General features: G+C 43.6%; 1 protein-coding gene and 1 pseudogene across 1 annotated transcript; one reads left to right on the top strand and one right to left on the bottom strand.

Annotated features, from left to right (window-relative positions):
- Positions 1-853: 853 nt before the first annotated feature.
- On the bottom strand, positions 854-1,829 carry LOC127030946 (olfactory receptor 10A2-like). Its single transcript, XM_050917631.1, has one exon. The coding sequence runs from the start codon at positions 1,796-1,798 to the stop codon at positions 854-856; it is 945 nt and encodes a 314-aa protein (XP_050773588.1). The 5' UTR covers positions 1,799-1,829.
- Positions 1,830-14,286: 12,457 nt separating this feature from the next.
- On the top strand, positions 14,287-15,242 carry LOC127031161 (olfactory receptor 10A7-like; annotated as a pseudogene).
- Positions 15,243-15,292: the final 50 nt, after the last annotated feature.

Below are 15,292 nucleotides of genomic sequence, written 5' to 3'. Positions count from 1 at the left end.
AGCAAGTTTACCCAGCCCTAGCCCATCCCACATCTCCCTGTGTGCAGCAGAGAAAGATGACACTTGTTCTGTGCCCTGAAGGTTGACAAACTCATGACTAGTTGGAGCACAGGGGCTATGAGTTCCAAAGATGTGGGACCCTCATATATAACAACCTGACAAAACGCCTCCTCCCATAGACCAATGAGGCTTCAGCTCTGTTATTTCCACTGACTTTAAGTGTGGCAGAGGGTGACCTATGGATCCATTAGACAGAGTTTTATGGCAGGGAATCTGAGTTGGTTAAAGTAGTAAGGTGCCTAAATACCCTTGGAACTCAGTCAGAACTGGATGCCTAACTTCCAGCCCACATGTCAAAATGGTCATCTTAGAATCAACTTGGAAGCCAGCAGAGAACTCATGCGGAAGAGAGAAGCAAGATATAGTCATGGGAAGAAACATCACATGGACAAGTTACAGGTACACCAGGAAAGAAGAGGCTTCATTCTCATTTCATTTCAAGTGGTATAAATCTGGAGTTACTCTAGATATTCAGAGGTGTATCTGAGCTCAGAATCCCATTCATGGTCCTTGTTTAAAATATAAGCTGAGATTTTTAAAGGAGACTAAGAGACTTGGGCACCCAAATTTCCATTCAAATTGGATCCATGATGCGCGATGTATTTATATTAAAACTAAGTATAGGATTTACAATAGACATAAGGAATTTGGAGACCTATCTCCAGTTGACCCTCGTTGCCCTTTTGAAAGTCCCAACAAAAACAATACAGTTTGAGATCTGTATTCTCTCCATGTATGATACCAAAGGCCACATGGGTTAACTGAAACATTCACCTGCCTGGGGAAAAAAAAATCAAAATTGTCTTGAACATATTTGCCAGCCCAGCATTTTCCTGATGGCCCCCTTCACCTCTTTGTTCCTCAGGCTGTAGATGATTGGGTTTAACATGGGTGTGAAGACTGTGTAGGAGAGAGAGAGCAGATTCTTGGTGTCTGGGGAGTAGCTGGATTTAGGTCGGAAATAGGTCAAACCACCTGTGCTGTAGAACAGAGTCACCACCATGAGGTGAGAGGAGCAGGTGGAGAAGGTCTTGAGTCTGCCTTCAGCTGAGGGTATCCTCAGGATGGTGGCGATGATGCAGACGTAGGAGACCAGGATGAAGATGAAGGGGAATAATACAATTACAATGGTGCCAGTCACAGCATACATCTCAAATAGGTAGGTGTCTCCACACACCAGTTTCAACACTGGGGGGCTGTCACAGAAGAAGTGGTTGATTTCAGTGGGACCACAGAAGGGGAAACTGAACAGCCAAGTCGTCTGCACTGTTCCTACAGGAATTCCTGAGACCCATGAAGTCACTGCCAGCTGGATGCAAATCCTCCTATTCATGACAACTGTATAGCGCAGGGGGTTGCATATTGCCACATAGCGGTCGTAGGCCATGGTGGCCAGGAGGAAGCACTCTGTGCTGCCAAAGAAGAAGAAGAAATACATCTGCAAGATGCAGCCATGGAAGGAGATGGTTTGATTGGCAGACAGGAGGTTCGCCAGCAGCTTAGGGACGATGACTGAGGTGAAACAGATCTCCAGGCAGGACAAGTTCCGGAGGAAGAAGTACATCGGGCTATGAAGAGCAGGATCCGCTGTTGTGATGAGGATGATGAGAATGTTACCCATTAGGGTTATCACGTAAGCAGCCAGGAATATCGCAAAGAGCAGGCACTGGAGCTGGGGGAGAGTGGAGAACCCTAGGAGAATTAACTCAGTGACCACAGTCTGGTTGGCCCAGGTCATTCTGTCACCATTCAGGGCAACTTAATCTATATTTCCCCCCTTTTGTTCCACCAAGGGCACCCACTCTATGCTCTCAGTTCCTCAGTTGTCACTTCTCCGGGGTAGAGACTCATGTCTCTCCCTCTTTACCAGAGGGCTTCAAGCCCTGCCTACCTTCTGCTTTCCTCAGCAAGCCTTAGCAGGCCTACGTCTGTGCTTTCTTTTCTCTTCCAAGCCTACAAATGGATTCATTCCCCCCAGCGATATGTTACCATGAAATTCTTTCTAAGCAAGAACGTTTACTCTTAAGGTGAAAGCGTTACAGAGAAAACATATTAAAATAATAAAAGAACCTATATGCATGCTCATAAGATAACCAGAGATTACCTCAACTCCAGCAAGGGCTCTGCTAGGAGTCGTTCCTTCCCAACTCACCAAAGGGTTTTTCCCAGATTACAAGTTCATAACAGCATTAGCTCAGAACTCACACATTCATGAAAACTTTTGCCACTCCTTTATACAAACTGGACCTTTGTTTTTTAGATTCCAGGAATAGGTAATCAGCCGAGAATAGCTTTCTGCTCAGGATATAGCTTCAAATGGCTGGAGCTTCCCAGGAAAGCCACTTATCAGTATATGTTCTAAAACTATATTCTTATCTGGCCCATTCCTAAGTACAATCCTTTGAAGCTCATACTACTGCCAAGGGTTCACCACTCCTCTCCAACTCTGGAGAGGTTACAGATAATCCTGGCCCACAATAAAGTATAAACCATTCATTTAATACAATGGACTCCAAAGATACTTAAACTTAATTCAATAAGGTTTTTTAAGGATATTGCAGGAAATTGCCATATTTGCAACACATTCTTCTAAACATTTTTACTCTGAGTCTGAAAGAGGTTATGAAGAGAGTAAACCAGTTCTCCGAAAGCCTTCAGATTTTCTGTCCTCTTTGGTAAGTTTAATTATGTTCAGTGGAATTCACGCTGCAGGCAAGGTAGTATTTCCTATCAGTCTGATTGTCATGGAAAGTGGTCAGAAGTGTCACCTTCTGGACTACCCCATTTATGATCCACCTTCTGTTCCTGAGGCAGCCACTGACTATGAGCAAGATATTAAAATCTCTGAGAAATATAGTGTGATGGAAACTCTCTGTTATTTCAAGCCAGTGTCAGAGTACAAGTGGAAGCCAGTAGAAGTCTGTGATCTGCAAAACATACACGAATGAAAAAAAAACACAAAAGTAACTAGAACATTGTTTGGACTGTGGTTTTCACAGCCTCTAACTGGGGCTGGGTTTGAAATGGTTTTCCCATCCAGTAAGAATTTTTGAGATTTCAGAAAAAAATATTCCCATCTTGAATCAAGCCAAAAAATCTTTTGTGAACCAACAGACCAAGTAATTCAATTAATGAATGAATCAATCAACCAATCAAACAGTTTGAGGCAATAAAAATGTTTTGTTTTGATAATTTTGTAAAATGTTTCATTTGAATTTAACCTTTTTATTCTTTCTAAATAAAGTTTAATTTTGAAATAAAAAAGTCATTTTCAACTGAACTGCTTTGTTTAGAAGATGTCCATTTTGTGAGCAAAGAAATTCATTGAAACTCATCAGAAATTCACTCATTTTCCCATGTATGAATTCAGTTTACATGAACCAGCATTTTTCAACAAAAAATATTTTGTAAAAAATTCTCAGAGAACTCTATTTCAAAGGGAGTTAGGTGCCCAAGATCCATTGAAAGGCAATAGAAGTTGGATCTCTAAATCCTTGTCAAATTCTATCCATACTTGTAATATAAATACTGTATTAGCTAAAGCAAGAGCATGGCTGAAAATGCTACTCATACACACATTGTGCCTGGTTCACTACTGTGTTGTTCTAGTTTTATGTCAGTGCAACTCCAGGGAAACCTATGGAGTTTCACCAGAATAATGGAACCAGAGTAGTGAAACCAGCAACTTGACTCCAATGGGTTGTCCGCTGGTATAAATAAGAGCAGAACTTGTCAATCTTTTTTATCTATTTCCTACATGACCTCCAAATCAGATCAATTGTGATCCATTTTTCTCTGTTTTATCACAGAGGTCTGAACATTCTAGATGTTAATCTTATAGTTCCTCACCATTCGTAACATCTTGTGATACTGAGGGGAGAGTTTCAAAGGCAAAAATGTGAATTAATTGATTATCCCCTTTGTGACTTAGAAAATCATAGACTCATAGAATCATCGGACAGGAAGGGACCTTGAGAGGTCATTTAGTCCAATCCCTTACACTCAGGGCAAGGCTACGTCATTACTAGACCATCCCAGATGAGCGTTTGTCTGATCTGTTCTTAAAAACCCCCAATGATGGAGATTCCACACCCTCCCTAGGCAATTTGTTCCTGTGCTTAACCTCCCTGACAGTTATTAAATCTTTCCTAATGCCCAACCTAAACCACCCTTGCTGCAATTGAAGCCAATTACTTCTTGTCCTGTCCTCAGAGGTTAAGAACAATTCTTCTCTCTCCTCCCTGTAACAACCTTGTATGTACTTGAAAACTGTTATCATGTCCCCCCACTGTCTTCTCTTCTCAAGACTAAACAAACCTAGTTCTTTCAATCTTTCTTCATAGGTCATGTTTTCTAGATGTTAAATCATTTTTGTTGCTCTGCTCTGGACTTTCTCATATTTGGCCACATCTTTCCTAAAATATGGGGCCCAGAACTGGACACAATACTTCAGTTGAGGCCTAATCATCACAGAGTAGAGTGGAAAAATTACTTCTCATGTCTTGCTTAGTGCTCCTGCTAATAAATCCCAGAATGATGTTCATCTTTTTGCAACAGTGTTACACTGTTGACTCATATTTTGCTTGTGATCCACGATATGTAACTCCCAGATCCCTTTCTGCAGCACTCCTTCTTAGGCAGTCATTTCCCATTTTGTATGTGTGCAACTGATTGTTCCTTCCTAAGTGAAGTACTATGCATTTGTCCTTTAAATTATATATTTAAAAAATGAATTTTTACCAAACCTAGTTATACAGGAGGCCAAAGGAAAGCATTGAAGAGCTAGTGATGCACCATGTGGAAGGCTATTGACAAACCAGGAAGAGTAACCCTAAAGAAACACCCCTTGGATGAAGCTGGAAAAATATTCATCAGAGTCTTTTGGTAAAGGATAGTTTCGGGGGAGTGAAAGGAGGAGAACTCACTGTGGAGGCAACCAACAGGGTGGGAAGGAAGACAAGACAACAAAAATGAAGAGTACATGAGACACCAAAGGTGTTAAAACGTTCTCTTAATCTTTCAACAGTACACTACAAAAATATAATAGATTAGATAGATAGAACAGTAACCAGGATTAATAATGAAGCAAGTTTTACGTCTCTGGAAATACGAACCTGCTAGTTATTTCAACATTTTAAGAAAGTAAATTACCAACAATGGTGTGTAAAGTTTGCCTTTTGGAGCAACACAGAAATAGGTGAAAGAATGTCAACATCTGGAGGGAGAGAATACTGCTAAATTTATCTCATGAAAATCTTTACCTTTCTCTGCCAGAGTGAGGGTTTCCTACTGACAGCAAAACAGGGTTGGTTTCGTCTTCTTATCAGGATTTACTCATCAGCACTGGAACATTTCAACAGAGCCATCTGATGGTAGCAATTACAGGCAAATTGGCTGTTTACACATTACCTTAATCCTACCATAAAACTTGCTAGTATAGTTTTAGTATTGGGGTTAAGTGAGTTGATGTGATCTGGCAATGTTGCTGTCCTTCTCTGAGGTGTCTGGAAACATATTTATGGCATCATGAGATGTTTATGTGGCCTTCTCCCCAAGGGGCTTGTTTCCTGGGGACTCATTATTACCTGATGTAACTATACACATAGAGTTGGCTTGATAACTATTACCTCATTTATTGGTGGAGTGTTCTGAATGGTGATGGGCCTGAACCAACCCTGCAGGATAGAGTGCTCTTACATTTAGGAGAGTTTAGAACCCAAAAACCTGATGATGATGATGATGGTGATGGTGATGGTGATGATGAAGAAGCTGTTGAAATATCATCTATCAGGGATGGTCTAGATCAGAGGTCCTCAAACTGGAGAAATGTTCAGGGGTGCATGGCTGGGGCTCAGGACAGCACCCACAAGGGGTGGGAAGGGAGCACCACCCAGCTCCGGTCCTGGCCCTGGCTGCTGGCCCTAGTTACCAGCCCCATGACTGGCGATCTGCCGGCCCAACACTTGGGGTCCCTGCCACCAGCCCCATGCCAGGGGCCCCAGTTCCTGGCCTGGTGGAGACACTGCTCCCAGCCCTGCCCCCAGCTGTGGCCCCAGCCTCAGCCTCCTTACCCCGTCTGCATCTCCCTTCCCAGAATTGAGGCCTCGCTCCTGGTCCTGGCTCTGGATTAGGTGGGAGGATAGGGGCAAGGATGTGTGTATAAAGTGCTTGGGGACTACTGGTCTAGATGAGAGTTAGTTGTGCCACGAGTGCAGGGGACTGGACTAGATGACTTCTTGAGGTCCCTTCCAGTCTTTTGATTCTATAATTCTATGACTTATATTACTTCAGTGGCTCAAGGTCTCAGCAGAGATCAGGTCCCATTGTGACAGGCACTGGACAAACACACAGTGTGGATCAGTTCTTGCCTGGAAGAGCTCAAGGTCTAAATAGACAAGAGAGAAATTTCAGGAGGGAAAGCAGAGACCTGGAGGAGAAATGAAGTGAATTGTCCAAGTTCACAAAGTAAGTCAGTGCCAGAGCTGGCAATGGTTTCCAAATGTCCTAAATCCTATTCAAATACACCTACGGCAATGAAGGCTAGGGTTGTAAAATTAGCCTAAACTAAGGCACTCTATTGGCGCACCTAACTTCCTTGAGTTCCCTTGAAACATGCAAATGAAGAACTGAGGAATGGATAGGTAGATCAATAGGAAGAGAAGGTTATTGGATAATTATGTGGATGGATGGAAAGATAGAGTAGATAGAGGGACTGATACATAGAGCAGGTGGATAGATATAGTAGGTGGATGGATGGATTATTTAAATAGATGGATAGACACCCCCTTCCCCCAATGAGCCCCACTCACATGAGCAGCCCTACTAATGCCCAGAGCAAACCCATTCCCATGAACTATCACAAATGACTAGAGCTTGCTCACATTATCAGTCCAAGCCCCAGGCCCTGTTCACATGAGCGCTTCAGTCTCACTTCCTCATCACTGTTTTCACAGAATCACAGAGTATCAGGCCAGAAGGGACCATGTGACCAACTAGTCTGAGCTCCTGCAGTGCACAGAGCATTACATTTCACTCAGTTACTCCTTTATTGAGCCTAATAACTTATGTTGGAGTGAGGTATGGTCTACTTGGTGGATAATGCTCACTTACAGTGGTGTGATTTCTAAAGCTCACATTAATTGGTCTGCAGAGACCCTGCTGGTGTGCTCCTTGGTGTGCTTTAACACAGTGCTGTTTGAAAGAGGACTAAGTTAAAGCGCACTAGGGAACCTTTAGTGTGTGCCAGCAGGGTCTACATAAATGAATTAAAATGCAACACTTTAGTGAGCTTCAGGTATCAAACACTTATAAGTGTGCATTGCCCCACCAAGTAGACAAGCCCTAGAGCATGACTTGTGTTTCTCTAAAGCACGTCTTCCAGCAAGGAATACAGACTTAATCTGAAGACATCAACAGATGAAGAATCCACTCCTTTCCTCAGTAGTTTGTGCCAAAGGTTAATCACCACTACTGGTAAAAATGAGAGCTTTATTTGTAATTTGATTTTGTCTGGCTTCAGTTTCTAACCATTGGCTCTTATTCCACCTTTCTCAGATAAATAGACCTATTTATTGTCACAGATATACTGTGCTTACACATACACAGGTACCTTTCTCCAAGCTTAGTGGCACAAGTAGTCACTGTTGGTATTGACACACATAGTCTCACCCTTACTTTCCTCAAAAAAGTTGTTCCATGTCCTCAGGTCAATTACGTTGATCACATCATGACATCACACGTACAATGCCAGTGCAACTCAGCCAGAAGATTTCCTTATGTGAGTACATTTTACTCATGGACTTCATCCATTAGGGTGCTTAATTCTATTAAAAGTGGTTTCACCACTGAGAATTATAGGCGGAGGGAGTCACATAACTCTGTGAGGGGGCAGGCTGTAGGACACATGCCTTTCGTCAGCATCTTAAACAGGGCCGGTGCAACCATTTAGGTGACCTAGGTGGCCGCCTAGGGCGCTAGGATTTGGGGGGCGCCATTTTCTTCGGCAGTGACCACAGCGGCTGGATCTTTGGCCATCCCGGTGACCGCCGGCATTTAGGCAGAGGGAGCTGGGGCAGGGGAGCGCGGGGAGGGTCGCCTGCAGCAAGCAAGGGGGGGGGCACGCAGGAGAACTCCCCGTCCCAGCTCAGCCCTGCCCCACCTCCTCCCCGAGCACACTGTGGCTGCTTCACTTCTCCCGCCTCCCAGGCTTGCGGTGCCTAAGCTGATTGGCACCACAAGCCTGGGAGGTGGGAGAAGTGAAGCAGCGATGGCGTGCTCGGGGTGGAGGCGGAGCAGGGGTGAACCGGGGGGGGGGTTGCCTCAGGGCGGAGGGGAGGACCTGCCAGAGGTGGGGGCACCTCAGGGTGGGAGCGCAGGGAGGGAGCAAGGTGGCAGTTTTGCCTAGGGTGCGAAACATCCTTGCACCAGTCCTGGTCTTAAACTGACTAGCTCAGTGGCTCCCAACCCGGCTTTTGTGACTCGCAGTCTAAGGTACCTAGCTTTCTCCATTCATTTACAGGGATTCTAGGCACCTAACTCAGGTGTTGTGAATCACAGAACTGCTCCTGTGATTGTCTGAAAACTGAGTAGGCACTTCAGGCTCTTGTCTATTATTTTATTGCATGTTATTTTATTTTTGCTTCATGCTTGTGTAACCCTTCTGCCCCTCTGAGTTGGCAGCAACAAGGGCCGGGTTCAGTATCCAGGGGTTCCGTTTCAATAACACAATGCATAACCGGCTCGAGCCCCCACCCAGTGACCTGGAACACTTACATACCACACACCCCTGGGCGCCTCTAGGAGGCAATACTTCCCCTCTTGCAAGCATGGAGTCTGAGTGTAGCAAAATCCTTTTAAAAAAGGAAGGAAACAATGTGGCATCCCATTGGAGAAACACCACAAACAGGATTATACACAAACCATAAACAAAAACCCACCTCCAAGTACGTTTGGCAATGTCCTTTCCCCCTTAAGGTCTTAAGTCCAATCACCCCAAAGTCCAACAACCCAAAAGTCTCTGGTCAGTGCCATCCCAGAATTCAAGAGTTTATCTGCAGAGTTTTACCTCCCCAGCCTGAGGTAGAACTGGGGTAGGGGGGAGTCCACACAGGGTGTTAAGGGGCACCTTACGTGGGCCAGGGCCAACTGCTCCACCTCTCTGTGGAGTTCTGCTGCAGCCTTCACCATGACCAGCTCCACCACACCAGATGTGCCGCTCCTCCAGCTGTCCCTGCAAACCGCTTCACTCTTCTCCTCACTGTTCCATGGGCTGCTCCAACACGCTGTAAACTGCTCCGCTCTGTCAGCTGCTTAGCGATAGGTCTTCAGGCTCCCCTACTAGTTAACACAGCACTCAGTGATTTCAGCTCTTAGTAGGGGAGCCCTGGTTTTGGTGCACCATTGGCCCAACATGAATTCAGCTCAGCAGTCTCTAGATAGACTCCTAATGGAATCAAAATTAGCTCTACTCTTTAACAGAGAAGGCTGTGCAATTGGTGTTCCAGGCCCTCAAAAGGGGCCCATACCATCAGATACACACACCAGTCCCCAACCTCTCTCAATTCACTGAGTTTTTGGAACCCATGTCCCTTGTCTAGCAAGTACTACTTAATTTAGGTTGAGTCATTTCTGTCATAAAGCAGTCTCAGTTCCTCATTCACATAATTAGGATGACAGCACTTTTCTTTTCCTCCTGCCTCAATAACAAAGAAATTGGGGATCCCAGCTGTCAAAATAACCATCCCAGGCTACCTTGCTGGGTGTGCCCATGCAAATATTTGAGATTTCACATTTCCTGACATTCTTTCCACACTTCCCATAAATCACCACCAGATGTCAGGGTAGAGCGCATCCTGACTCTGCTTACATCTGTATGACAAATGCACTTCCATTATGCAACTATATGACTTTAAATAAGAGAAAAACCCACCCTTGTTTGGATGGAGAAACTGAAACCTTCTTATAGAAAAAAAGAAGTGGAAGGACAGATTAAGAGAGAGAGAGAGTGAATTTTCTCATTGTCTTCAGTGGGAAAAGGATCAGACCAAAAGAGACAGCAAGAGACTATCACAGAGAGAAAGAGACAATGTTGGAATGTGAAATGAATGCGAACCCCCCACACTATAACTATTGCACTAAAAAGCACTATGCTTCCAGGAGACCCAGGACTCTGAGGGTCAAGACAACTTCAATGTCCCAACTCTTACAGTTACAGAATATATTTCACAGATACATTTCAAGAAAGTAGAACTGAAACCCAGACCCTGTTCTCATTGTAGGCAGTTGTAAAACTGTTCTTAAACTCACCCTAACCTGAACTGTAACCCTAAGGGCTTAATTAGTGAAAGATCAGGGGACAAGAAATTAAATCTCTTCCACTAACACTGGTCAGCTGTCTAGCACTGAGCAGACACATAGGCCAGATTTCTCCTACAACACTTAGGGACCAATACAAAGAAGCTGAGAGTTTGGTCCAACTCTATTTAGGGGAACCCATGAGAATTGAATTGGAGATTCGCCATTGACCTCAGTGGAAGCAACAAAAGACTCTTAATGATTTCAGTCAACTGTTTTAACCTAGTAAATACTGGAGTATGGTTCAGAGATGTTATCTCAGTGCTCACTACTGAAAAGGCAACAGAGACAGAGTAACTTCATTAACACACGGATTTTTTGGAGTCAATGAAAAACCTTTCCAACTTCAACAGGTCGGTAAAGAATTTCCTACAGCATTTACAGGTAGTGGTACGTGGTGTGCAGATACTATGCAGCCAATGAAGGAAGGAAGAAAGAAAGAAATATAGATAAACAGACAGACAGACAGACATTCTCATAAATGATAATAACTATTCCACAGGATTTTGATACCAACATCTAGACTTATATAGCAGAGATATACATTTTTCTTCTGTTCTACAGGATTTTACAAGCGCAGCTTTGGCTTGATTGGTGTTTGTTTTTTTGCTTCTTACAGTTAAGGCATCTTAAGTAACAGATGGACAGTTTTTGGTATATTTTACTGGAAGTCCAAATAAATACATAATAATAAAATATGAAGCGAGTTTTCCCATCAGCTGATGTTTTCCAGAATTCCTAAGTGTCTATTGAATTTGTACTCCTCACTCAGTTAGGTGCTTTGAAAAATACCACTCTATACAAAAGGAGCCAATGTGATCTTTGATGTGATTGCAATGAATTCAGCAGAGTTGCCCTAGAAAATTTCTTGCCTTTTTCTGTTTAACGACCCAGTTAAAGAGAGGCAAACAGGGCCAGATTGTCAAAGATATTTAGGCAGGTTAGGAGGCTAAGTCCCATTAACATCAGTGGGAGTTAGGTAGGTGTCTAAACTGCCTAGACTTTTTAAAATCCTATTCGGTGTCTATCTGAATCTATAGCCATTCAGCTAGACTCAGTCATTTAGAATTCAAAGTGATATTGATAAACTGGGGAACTGTTCTTCAATCAACATGATGAAATATGATAAAAACAAGAGTAAAGTACAGGGGTTGCCTCAGCTGGAGCACTGTGTCCAGTTTCGGTACCACATTTTAAAAAAGCTGGGAACAAGCTGGACATAGTCCAGAGGAGAGCACCAAAAATGATCAACGGTTTAGAAAACCTGATATATGAGGACACATTGAAAGAACTTGGTATGTTTATCTACAGAAGAGAAGACGGAGTGGGGACACAATAACACTCTTCACATAAACAACAAGGAGTCTGGTGGCACCTTAAAGACTAACAGATTTATTTGGGCACAAGCTTTCATGGGTAAAAAAAAAACACTTCTTCAGATGCATCTGAAGAAGTGATTTTTTTAACCCATACATCTGAAGAAGTGGGTTTTTTTGCCCATGAAAGCTTATGCCCAAATAAATCTGTTAGTCTAGGGGTCGGCAACCTTTCAGAAGTGGTGTGCCAAGTCTTCATTTATTCACTATAATTTAAGGTTTCACGTGCCGGTAATACATTTTAACATTTTTAGAAGGTCTCTTTATCTAAGTCTATAATATATAACTAAACTATTGCTCTATGTAAAGTAAATAAGGTTTCTAAAATGTTTAAGAAGCTTCATTTAAAATTAAATTAAATGCAGAGCCCCCTGGACCAGTGGTCAGGACCCGGGCAGTGTGAGTGCCACTGAAAATCAGTTTGTGTGCCGCCTTCGGCACGCATGCCATAGGTTGCCTACCCTTGTGTTAGACTTTAAAGTGCCATCAGACTCCTTGTTGTTTTTGTGGATACAGACTAACACGGCTACCCCTTGATTCCTGACAGTCTTCACATAAGTTAAGGGAAGTTATAAAGAGGATGGTGGTCAGTTGTTCTCCATGTCCACTGAGGGTAGGATGAGAAGTAATTGGCTTAATTTGCAGCAAGGAAGGTTTAGGTTAGATATTAGGAAAAAAATCTTTCTAACTATGTGAGTAATTAAGCAGAGGAACAGGTTACCTAGAGAAGTTGTGGAATTCTCATCTTTGGAGGTTTTTAAGCACAGGAAAGATAGATAGACAGACATTTGGAAATCTCAGCCTAAGTTCTCTAGCTCTGTCAGTATAATGACTTCCAGCAAAGTTGGAATTCCAACTCCTCAGCACCACTGCAGATTGCTACACTTGTATAACTTAGTTTTCTATCAGCAGTGATAGGCTTTTATCTTCCAGAGGATCAGTCAGTAGCAGGCTATTTGACACTCATTCTTCCAGTAATTTATTTAAACCACTGAAGGTGTAACCTACACACACACACATTCACCAGATGTTGTCAATAGCTATCGATGTGGTGCTCTGCTCTGGTTCGATGACGATAAGAGTCGGCTGTGTGCATGTTCCCTCTGTTTGCTGCCCTGGCTCTGCGCAGATCGCTGACACAGCAAAACCCGAGAGAACCCCAATGACCACAGACTCTAGTAAGGTACAAAGGAACCCGAGCCAGGTTTATTGTCAAACGAAGCACAGTAATAGTTTCCCGTAGACTCTACAAGACTTACTATGAATTTGTGTCCCCTGGCAATGGACTAGCTCAGTCAGTGGTGGGACTTTCCACTGCCCCCTAGGCTGGCCAAAGATATGCACTCCAGGGCCTACTTTTAAACAGTTACAGGACAGATTACTCATCCCTAATGAGGTATTGAGGTATAGCCCCTTGATGAATTAGGGTGCTGTCTCCCCCTTTGATCATGTTGTTTCAAACAAACAGATCTATCCATCATGCTGTCCTTTTGACCCTGTCTTTAAGATGCACCTGCCTATTCCTTGTTATCTCTGTGGAGTGTCCTCGTATCGGGATGTCCAGGTGCCATCTTGGCACAAGTTCCTCTTATTAGCACTTATATGTGGATGCACCTTCTTCTAACAACCGTATTCTTACCATCTTCTGTGAGTGGGGCCTGCCTCTGGCTCACAGCCCAGCTTTTCCTTAGCAATGCCTGGAATTACTTTAGTTCAGGCTTCAGGACTCAGACTGGGCCTCTGACACAAGAGTTTATGTTTCAGGCCCTCATCTTACTACACCAGGTATAGGATAACCATAAATATAAAGGATGCTTCTTCCAGCATTTTAATGCTTGTCTTTGTAACTGAACACAAAGAGTTATTTTATTCTTGGAAGAAAAGGATCCTGCTTGGAGGGGGGATTAGTTACCCAGTAGTGTGACATAAGCATCCACTATCTGAATGTTACACCTCTTCAACATGTCTCAAGTTGGGCAACCAAAAATTGACACAACAAAAATACCTGGGTCACATTTGAGAATAACTGGAGGATTAGAAAACATGCGTTAAAGTGTGCTCAGCTACATAGATTGAGCTAAGAGAAGGTTAAGGGATGACTTGATCACAGTCTATAAATACCTACTTGGGGAACAACTATTTGATAGAGGCTTTTCAGTCTAGCATGCAAAGGTAGAAAAAGATCTGATGTCTGGAAGCTGGAGTCAGACAAATACAGACTAGAAATAAGGAGTTAATTTTTAACAGTAAGAATCATAAACCACTGGAGCAACTTACCAAAGATTGTGTTGGATTCTCCATCTCTATTTTTAAATCAAGATTGCATGCCCTTTCCCCTTAAAAAATCTGCTCTAGGAATTATTTTGGGGCAGTTCTCTGGCCTGTGTTATACAGAAGGTAAGATTAGATGATCACAGTGGTATCTTTTTGCCTTGGAATCTATGAATTTTCAACATTGTATCCAGATAACCCTTTACTGCCTTCATTGCCTCTGCAGATGACCCTCACTGAGGAAGCACAATGGAGGAATCAAACCCTCATAACTGAATTCATCCTGCTGGGGTTCTCCAACCTCCTGCACCTTCAGGGGCTGCTGGTCTGCATGATCCTGTTCATGTATATGGTGACAGTGATGGGAAACACCCTTATCATCTTTGTTGTCACAGTTGACCCTGCTCTCCACTTCCCTGTGTACTTCTTCCTTGAGAACTTGGCCTTCATTGAGATCAGCTTCACCTTGGACACAGTGCCCAAGATGCTGGTGAACCTCCTGGAGAAGGACAAGAGCATCTCATTTGCTGCCTGCGCGGTGCAGATATCTTTTTCTTTTTTGTCTGCGCAGAGTACTTCCTTCTAGCAGCCATGGCGTATGACCGCTACGTGTCCATCTGCTACCCATTGCACTACAACACCCTCATGAATCAACCAGTCTGCCACAAAATATTGGGCAGTGTCTGGGTGATCGGAGTTCCTGTCTCTCTGCTGCAGGTTGCCTGGATATTCAACTTGCCCTTCCGTGGCTCCAACGAGGTCAACCATTTCTTCTGTGATGCTCTGGCAGTGCTGAAGCTGGTCTGCATTGACACCTACCACTATGAGATGCAGGCTATCGGCACCACACTCCTGTTCCTCATGTTCCCCTTTGTGCTGATCCTGGTCTCCTATGTCCACATTCTCTTCACCATCCTGAGAATGCCATCAGCCGAGGGCAGGTGCAAGGTCTTCCCCACATGCTCCTCCCACTTCATCGTGGTAAACTTGTTCCATGGAAGTGGCAGTTTGGTGTATCTACGGCCCAAGTCTAGCTACTCCCCAGATGTCAAGAAGCTCCTATCTCTGTTCTACACAGTTCTCACACCCGTGTTGAACCCCATCATCTATAGCCTGAGGAACAATGAGGTGAAAGGGGCTCTGAAGAGGGTGATAGGGTGGAAATTGTCCTTGCAGAATTAGTAGGTACTTTTATTAGATGTTATGGCAGCATGGAGGCTTTTGACTGGTAT

Source organism: Gopherus flavomarginatus, chromosome 11 (assembly GCF_025201925.1).
Source record: "Gopherus flavomarginatus isolate rGopFla2 chromosome 11, rGopFla2.mat.asm, whole genome shotgun sequence".
In the NCBI taxonomy this organism is placed as follows: Eukaryota; Metazoa; Chordata; order Testudines; family Testudinidae; genus Gopherus; species Gopherus flavomarginatus.
Note: the sequence above shows the minus strand (reverse complement) of the source record. Positions and strands in the feature narration are given on the sequence as shown.